The sequence below is a fragment of the Carassius carassius genome, chromosome 7, assembly GCF_963082965.1.
Source record: "Carassius carassius chromosome 7, fCarCar2.1, whole genome shotgun sequence".
Lineage (NCBI taxonomy): Eukaryota > Metazoa > Chordata > Actinopteri > Cypriniformes > Cyprinidae > Carassius > Carassius carassius.
The window spans coordinates 39605963-39616231 of NC_081761.1; the positions used below are offsets into that span (position 1 = coordinate 39605963).

At 38.0% G+C, this 10269-nt stretch overlaps 1 protein-coding gene across 1 annotated transcript; it reads right to left on the reverse strand.

The window, feature by feature from the left end:
• Positions 1 to 2915: 2915 nt before the first annotated feature.
• LOC132144335 (microfibril-associated glycoprotein 4-like) lies at positions 2916 to 9550 on the reverse strand (the record flags this gene model as incomplete). Its single annotated transcript, XM_059555112.1, has 4 exons — positions 2916 to 3205; positions 8074 to 8241; positions 9170 to 9266; positions 9347 to 9550. Coding segments are annotated over 4 exons (726 nt in total), but the record flags the coding sequence as incomplete, so codon positions are not given.
• Positions 9551 to 10269: the final 719 nt, after the last annotated feature.

Consider the following 10269-nt stretch of genomic DNA (forward strand, 5'->3'; position numbering starts at 1 on the left):
ACAAGGACCCATATTTTAGATGCAAATAAAATGCAAGTTTAAGCTGCACTCACATGATGTATTTGCTGTGCTTGCAGTGCTTTGGCCCCAAACTGCTACTTGCATATTCATCTTCTTCTTCTTCTTTATATTATAATTTCTGGAATGAATGTCTATCGCTTTCCATAAAAGCATTTGGTTGAAAGGTTGTGAAAATTGGAACATCTATACAGGAGAGACTTAACATTAACATTAACCGCACCAAATTTGGAGTCTCTATATCATTCCCTCTAGTACGACCATTGGGTCAAATATGCACTAATGTTTATGCTTATAACTTTTGAAGCTAAAAATGTCTCTGATTCTGGAACACATGTATACCATGGGTTCATCTCAATCAGCTCTCTTAAGTCATTAATATGTTAACTGCACAAATTAGGTAAGGAGCCAGGGTAATGATGACGTTATGACGTTAATGCTACGTTTGAGCAACAGTAAAATTGATGTAATTTTAGATATTTTTAATGCTTTTTAAAGTATATTATGATAAATGCTTTTATTGTTACATATTCCTGTAAAATTCTAGCAATGCAGTAATTACGGATGTTAGCTAGATTATGTTCACTATTTGTCTAGTGATGTATGTTTATGCTGAAATATAATTAAATAATTATTGTGTTATGATGTGTATTGTGCTGCCTCGTGATTTTAATTTCATGATTCAAAATGTTCATCAAGTCAACATACACTGTAAAACCCAACAAGTAACTTAACTCAAACCGTTTGAGTAAACAGATATCCTTAAAAACCTGACAAATTAGGTTTACTCAAACCGTTTGAGGGAACCGATTGCCTTAAACCATTTAAGTACTCTGAACTTAATTCAGTTGAGTTCACTGAAAGAAGATTTACATTGCAATTAAGTAATGAAGTGATTAATTGAGTGATAATTGAGTTTAGTGATGAACACCTGCTGTTAACAAACAGAATTACTGAAGAAAAGAGAGAAAGGAAATACAGCTCACTTCAGACACAGCCTCACTCAAACCTGACAAGTTATGTTAACTCAAACCGTTTGAGGAAACCATTGCCTTAAACCATTTAAGTACTCTGAACTTAATTCAGTTGAGTTCACTGAAAGAAGATATACATTGCAATTAAGTGATTAAGTGATTAATTGAGTGATAATTGAGCTTTAGTGATGAACACCTGCTGTTAACAAACAGAATCACTGAAGAAAAGAGAGAAAGGAACTACAGCTCACTTCAGACACAGCCTCACTCAAACCTGACAAGTTATGTTAACTCAAACCGTTTGAGGAAACCATTGCCTTAAACCGTTTAAGTTTTAAAACTAACAGTTATAAGTACTCTGAACTTAATTCAGTTGATTTCACTGAAAGAAGATGTACATTGCAATTAAGTAATTAAGTGATTAATTGAGTGATAATTGTGCAGCTGTTCATCACTAATTCACAATTTTACAGTGCAGAAGAAAAGAGAAACACAAGAACTACTACAACTGACTTCAGACACAGCCTTAGATGAAATCAACTGTAGACGTCTGACAGAAATAAAGTCAGTCTGGTTATTAATAAGTGCAGCTGGTGATGCTGTTTGTGGGGTTGTTTAATCAGATCTTGAGAGATTTCATGTATTGTATATCAGTTGATTTCATCTAAGGCTGTGTCTGAAGTCAGTTGTAGTAGTTCTTGTGTTTCTCTTTTCTTCAGTGATTCTGTTTGTTAACAGCAGCTGTTCATCACTAATTCACAATCAGCACTTAGTTAATCACTTAATTACTTAATTGCAAAGTTTTAGAACTTACATGGTTTAAATCAAGGCAATCTGTTTACTCAAACAGTTTGAGTTAAGTTTACTTGTCGGGTTTTACAGTGTACAGTATTGAATATAGATTCTCCCCGGCTTTCATAATTAATTTTTTTTTTTTTTTAACGAAGTGAATGTAGACCATATGCAGCCCTTCATGGCAAGGGTTTATCCTGATGACAGTGGCCTCTATCAGCAGGATGACACACACCGCACACATTGTTCAGGAATGGTTTTAGGACCATAACAGAGAGTTCAAGGTGTTGTCTTGGCCTTCAAATTACCTAGACCTCAATCCTATGTGCTAGAGCAACAAATCTGAAAAAAGTGAAAGTGAAAGTGAAAGTGAAGTGACATTCAGCCAAGTATGGTGACCCATACTCAGAATTTGTGCTCTGCATTTAACCCATCCGAAGTGCACACACACAGAGCAGTGAACACACACACACACACTGTGAACACACACCCGGAGCAGTGGGCAGCCATTTATGCTGCGGCGCCCGGGGAGCAGTTGGGGGTTTGATGCCTTGCTCAAGGGCACCTAAGTCGTGGTATTGAAATCTGATCCATTGAGGCCCTACCTCACAACTTGTGGGACTTAAATACAGAAGGTAATTTACATTCCCAGTGAAAAGTTTGCAATCACAAAATGCATGTTTTACATTTTCAAGTTGTTTGTTGAGTGTGCATTTGCAAACCATCATTTGTGTTTGTGTTAGTGTTTTCCATTAACATCTGCATAACCAATAAAGAAAACAGAATCTTAAAACATTGTACAAATTGACATTTACTGACAAATAAACAGCAATTTCGGTGTGCAAGTAAAAAAGTACACATTGTTTAGATACATATAAAAGGTTGTAATTATGGGGAAAGATTGTCAGTTTATAAAGATTTGAACTGAATTCCTTATTAACTATTTCTGATGTTTGTTGTTGAGAGAAACAAATCCACATCAACACATTGCCTTTGTTGCTGGAGTTTATCAAAGTTTAATTTTGATTATTTTAAATTGCAAAAAAAAATTATAATAAAGAACTGATGAGAGTACACACAACAGATTTACTAAGATACAATGTTTACAGAGGAAAGGAACCCCTTAAACTTTATGTAATACGAGTATAATGTTTCTTCAGAAGTCTAAGAAACACGTCTGATCTTCATAGTGATGGATTTCATACCAAGATAATAATTGTTCTTCCAGGTGTACCAAACATTTCCAATGGCAAAAAAGGTGGAATCTTCTCCCCATAAGTACACACCATTGGGATTTGCATGGTGACATTTATTGTACCAAAATGCCCCAAGATACAGTCTGGCACAGTTTTTGTCATCGAGGTCTTGGTCCTTGTCCAATGTGGTGAACTTCTGATCATTATGGTATGCCAGAGAGTTGCCTGCAGCAAGAAAAAAGTATTGAGGAGATAAGGGGCACAGATAGGATTTTTTAACTGGCTGTCCAGCAGTCAAATCTTTTCAGTCCAGAAAAATCACCAGCTCAGTCATAGATGATAGTACAGGTGCATCTAAAAAAAATAGAATATCATAGAAAAGGTCTTTATTTTTTGTAATTTCATTTAAAAAAGCAAACTTTATTATATTCTACATTCATTGCACACAAACTGAAATATTTTTTTATTTTAATTCTGATGATTACAACTTACAGCTAAGGGAGAATAAAAATTCAGTATCTCAAAAAATTTGAATATTCCATCTTGAGCTTGATTAGTTTGATTAATTTTGAGTATAAATACTGGGTACCTCCTGGGCTAGTTTAGAACATGCAACAGTTGTCCAGAAGACGATCATCAAAACCCTCCACAATGAGGTAAGTCACAGAAGGTCAGTGCTGATAGGGCTGGCTATTCACAGAGTGCTGTATCAAAATATATTCATAGAAAGTTGACTGGAGGGGAAAAGTGTGTCAGGAAATGTGCATAAGCAGCAGGGGTGACCATAGCCTTGGGAAGATTGTCAGGAAAAGCCGATTCAAGAACTTGGGAGATCTTCACAAGGAGTGGACTGAAGCCGGAGTCAGTGCATCAAGAGCCACAGGAAAAGAGCTACAGCTGTCACATTCACAGAACCAAGCCACTCCTGAACCAGAGAATAACGTCTGAAGCATTTCACCTAGGGTAAGGGGAAAAAGAACTGGACTGTTGCTCAGTGGTCCACAGTCCTCTTTTCAGATGAAAGTAAATTTAGCATTTCATTTGGAAATCGATGTCTGGAGAGGCACAGAATCCAAAGACCAGTGTGAAGTTTGTGGATATGATTTGGGGAGCTTTGATGTCTGCTGGTGTTGCCCCATTGTGTTTTATCAAGTCCTGGGTCAATGCAGCTACCAGGAGATTTTGGAGCACTTTATGCTTCCATCTGCTGACAAGCTTTAGGAAGATGCCGATTTCCTTTTCCAGCAGGACTTTAGCACATGCCCATAGTGACACAACCACTTCCAAGTGGTTTGCTGACCATGGTATTACTGTGCTTGATTGGCCAGCCAACTCACCTGACCTGAACCTCACAGAGAATCTATTGGGTATTGTGAAGAGGAAGATAAGAAACATCTGAGAAACAATACAGAGAAGCTGAAGGCCACTCTCAAAGCAACCTGGGCTTCAGTAACTCCTCGGCAGTGCCACAGACTGATCGCCTCCATGCCACGCCGTTACTTACTTACTTTACGTACTTACTGAAGCAGTAATTCATGCAAAAGGAGCCCATACCAAGTATTGAGTGCATAATTACATCTGCTTTGGAGATCTTGAGCATTTCCGTTTTGTAAATCTTTTTTTGATTGATCCTTTGAAAATATTCAAATTTTTTGAATTACTGGATTAAAAATTTTTCTAAACTGCAAGTGGTAACCATCAGAATTAAAACAAAAAAACTCTTTGAGTTTATCCAAAAATATTTGAGTTTGTGTGCAATGAATCTAGAATAAAAGAAAGTTTGCTTTTTTTTAATTAAATTACAAAATATAAAGAAATTTTCTATTATATTATTTTTTTTTATATGCACCTATATACACAGCATAATCCCCAGTGTTAATTTAACACTCTGAGTGTGGACTCATATAAACACTGAAGCAGTGTTAAAAGTAACACTGAAGAAAAGTTGAAGTTAATGAGATAATTAAGAAGTTAATTAAGCTATGATTGACCATTATTGAAGACACCTGATGTTAACAAGCGGAATCAGCAAACGACAAAAATCACAATTTGTGTGTCACCATTATAGTGTTCAGTGTTTGCTTTAGTTGGGACCTTGACCCTTCAGTTATTAACTTTAGTTTTTGTGTGTCTGTGGTAACTGAGTTATAACATAAAGACCAGAGCAAAGGCAATATTATGGTATTGACTGTGGACTAATTGTCATGAAGGGACCTGAATGCCTGAGTTCAGGTTTGTTTACTTTTTACATAAATTAGGTGGATAAAAAAGTGATCCAGCATTTCTGGCATATTATGACATGTTTTTAAAAGTTAGTTCTACTTAAAGAAAGAGTTCTTTAGTTTAGACACATCAAGAATCAGCGTAAGCATCACAACAACGATGACCATCAAAAAAGCATGTTGTAGCCAATAAAAACTCATCCATGACTCCCATCATGCATTGCGGCATGAATAAATTATGAGCTGAACTCTTTTTAACTTTTTATTCTAACTATATTTTATTTTTGCTGTTTTTATTTGAATTTTTTTGTATCTTGTTTTGTGATGTTAAGAGTAGATCTGTTTATCCTAAAATGTTGTTTGTCACCGTTGTTGAGATTCATACGCTGATTCTTGTTATCTGTGTATGCCTAAAATAAACACTCTTTAAAAAAAAAAATCTGAATCGCTTGCAAGTGATGCCTAAAAATGTATAGAAAATACAAACTCTTTCATTGTGGAATCAAAGCTGTTACAATCAATAAAGACCGATAATCTTAGAAAAGAGACTGTAAATGAGTTCAGTGATTAAGGTCAAGCAACAATTACATTAAAACATAATCATCACCACCCGATGACTCTTGCTCTTGGCTTGACACACTAATTTGAAAATTAATAAGTCACAAGCCAAGATCCCAACTAAAGCAAACACTGACCACTATAATGGTGACACACAAATTGTGATTTTCTCGTTTGGTGAGTCTGCTTGTTAACATCAGGTGTCTTCAATAATAGTAAATCATAACTCAATTAACTTCTTAATTATCTCATTAACTTCAACTCTGCTTCAGTGTTACTTTTAACACTGCTTCAGTGTTTATATGTGTCCAGACTCAGAGTGTTAAATTAATACTGGGGATTTTGCTGTGTATGATCACTATGGCTACCACTAAAGGCACATTTGAGGCAGCTACCAGCTTCTTGTAGGACCCCGGGGTCAGGAGTCATAGCACATACACACACACAGAGAACATAAACGTCAGTTGCAGCATCATCGTCGTGTGTGTTTATCGACAACAGAACAGCGTGTAGTGAGAAGGTGGGTACAAAGTAATGGTTAGATTATTATTGTGCTTCAGACTGCATCTGCCCTGACCCGAATCTTTAGCACCAAAACAAACACGCCCATACCCCAACAGGACCTGCTACGGTGGCCGAGAGAGCTAAACGCGCTGCAAATGGCACAAATACCTGCAAATTACGAAAACATAATCAGTTTGACAACTTGTGCTGCAAATACTCACAATACAAACAAATAAAGAAATGTGCCGCAAAAACACAGACCACATCGGAAATATTTAAGGGAACTGTAAAGTGACAAATTTGACTGGGACATAATTTATCAATGTTTGCTCCGAAAAGATCTTTGTTTATTTTAACATACTGATCATATGATTCCTTGGCTTTGTTGTTGTTGCTTTCTTGTGTGGATATTATTAGCCTAAACAAGCTGACTACAAAATTACTGTAACTGTGAATGGTTATGTAAGCTGGCAGACTTACTTTTAGACTTACCTTACAAAAACTAACCTAGCCTTTGTTTTTATTATTGAAATTAATTAATTAATAAAGACATTTATTACATAAAAAGCAAACAAAAAATGGTTTCTGTAATCATGCACAAATTAACCATGGATTTACTACTCTAACCATAGTTTAACCATGGTATTTGTACAACTGTGGTTATACAAATGGTAATCAATACGGCAAAAAAAGCCCTTCCCAATCCTTTAGTTTCTCTCCACCGCTGGAAAGCTGCTCCGATATTTATGCGGGTCCTGCCTCTTGCCTGACCGTTATTTTTAAAGTTTTGTTTCTCTGATACTTTCCTCTTTTTTATCTGCCATCTCTATCAATCTACAGTCAATCTGCTAATATGCTAATATTGAATAAAAGCGTCAGCTAAATGACTAAGTGTAAAATGTCTCTCTTCTTGCTATCTGAACAAGACACGCCCCTTTACTGCTGATTGGCTACAAGTGTGTTTTGGGACTCAGTCAGACACTGCGGTCAAAAGCGTTTGTGTTTCAAAAATCACTTGGTACATGTTTAAGGAATGGCGGGCAGGGTCGCCTCTACTTAAGCCCCTTTCACACTGCCATTCCGGCAGATACACGGGAAAGTGTTCCGGCAATTGTTCCCGGGTCACTAGATTTTGCACTTTCACACTGCCAGTGATTACCCGGGATATGTGCGTGCTTTCACACACAACCCGTGAAGATCCCGTAACGACACGTGACATCAGGGCATGACGTGTAATGTACGAGTCGAAAACGCTAGGCACGTTATACTTTCACTGAAGCAAGCAAACGATCTCGGTGTCAGGGCGGAAAGTCAGGAACTAACTGATCTCTGCTTCATTACAGTTTGCACATATTTTTTTGTCGTGAACGTTGATCTGTCTTCAAAACAGCCGGTAAAAGAGTCGCGCGATAACGCGCGTCATCACTTCGACACGCATTAGATCTGGCTTTTGTTCACACAGCACTCGTCCCGGGTTAAACCTAGGACCCGGGTTCGATGCCGGAATCAATCCCGGGACGTGGTTGGTTTCACACAGAAGGTGACCCGGCAATGTTCCGGCAATATGCCGGGTCCGACGTTCAGTGTGAAAGGGGCTCTAGACTAATGTAGCCTACATACTCTGAATAATCTTCTGTTTACCAATAGAGCCTTTCATTGAGACAGTAAAGGGAATGGATCGAGTTACTTTGAATCTGGGGGGGTCACGTCCCCCCTGTCCCTAGTGCCATCTGTGCACCTGGAGGAGAACAGGTGCACATTAAATCATTTGTGTATGATATTTTTAGAATGTAAATTAATTAGACCTACCTGCTTCTCCATTTTTGAATCCTGAAACATGTAGTTTATACCCATCAGCTTCAGGACCCACAGAGAAAGATGAGTACAGAGCATAAACTTTATTTGCTTTAAAGTCCTCCAGATCCACTCTCAGCATGTACTTCCTGTTAATTGTCAGCTTGTACATGTTCTCCAGCCCTGATCATCCACACAAACACACATGAAGAACACGTTAAACCAAACACTGGACATGAACATCTACACAAACACACACATGAAGAACACCTTCAACCAAACACTGGACATGAACATCCACACACACACACACACATGAAGAACACGTTAAACCAAACACTGGACATGAACATCCACACACACACACACACACACATGAAGAACACCTTCAACCAAACACTGGACACGAACATCCACACACACACACACACACACATGAAGAACACGTTCAACCAAACACTGGACATGAACATCCACACACACACACACACACACACACATGAAGAACACGTTCAACCAAACACTGGACACGAACATCCACACACACACACACACACACATGAAGAACACCTTCAACCAAACACTGGACACGAACATCCACACACACACACACACACACATGAAGAACACCTTCAACCGAACACTGGACACGAACATCCACACACACACACACACACACATGAAGAACACCTTCAACCAAACACTGGACACGAACATCCACACACACACACACACACACATGAAGAACACCTTCAACCAAACACTGGACACGAACATCCACACACACACACACACACACATGAAGAACACCTTCAACCAAACACTGGACACGAACATCCACACACACACACACACACACATGAAGAACACCTTCAACCAAACACTGGACACGAACATCCACACACACACACACACACACACACACACATGAAGAACACGCTCAACCAAACACTGGACACGAACATCCACACACACACACACACACACATGAAGAACACGCTCAACCAAACACTGGACATGAACATCCACACACACACACACATGAAGAACACGCTCAACCAAACACTGGACATGAACATCCACACACACACACAAACTGTGAGATCTTTACCCAGCCAATATTCTCCCTCCACATTCCCAAATCCTCTCTTGTACTGATCCCATGGCCGATAGAAATTCACACTGCCGTCCATTCTCCTCTGAATCACCTGTGATGGGTTTATGTAGAAGATATGATTCATAATGAATGTTCTGATGTGTGTTTAATTATCTAAAGTCACATTCGTACCGTCCATCCTCCGTTGTCTTCATCATTCCAATCTGAGATCATCTCACAGTAAACTATGACAGGAACATCACCTGCTGGATAGATGGAGTAGATCCCACTGACTTTTTCTCCCGAGTTATACATATCAGAACAATCTTTTAAATCCTGACATTCACTCATCAGTATAGCTGGTAGAAGAGCCACCAAAAACACCATCACCTGTACAAGACGCAGAGAGAAAGAGATGAACATCACACTAAAATGAAGCTGAATGTCTATGAATGTAGAGTTAGTGATGAACTTACTGCCATCTCCTCAATCTCTCCTCAGTAGATCACAGCAGAGATCTGATTTATCTAGAGAAATTTTTTTATATTTTCTGAAAGTTGTATAAATGTCTGAATTAGTTGTGATGTAAATGAAGAATAAAGCAGGTCTCACCGTTTGTGTTCTTCAGTCTGACACAAACACTCTTTATATCTATCAGATTCTCAGGTTCCTCATCGGATTAAAGAAGAAATTTACATTACAGAAACCCATATTTTGGAGGCAAATAAAATGCAAGTTAAACCTGAAGACACAATCTGTTTGCTTTGCTGCAGTGCATTGGCCCCGAATTGCTACTTTTCAACTATGTTGTCCTTGTTCTTCTTGTTTTTATTATTTTTGAATGGAAGTATATGGCAGTCCTTATAACTGTTTGATCAAATATTGTGATGCACCTGTAATTCTCAGGACAGTAGAATGAGAGGCAGAAACCAGTAAGAAATCACAAAACATGTTCTAAAATTGTAAATATTCAAACTTTCATTTAAATATCAATACAGAAGATCTAAATCTAGATTAAATTCATCTTCAAATACCCAGATTTGTACATGCAGCACATATTCCCAACACACTAGTGAGGTATTAAATAAGTGCTTGAAGTGTAAGAGAAATGTTTC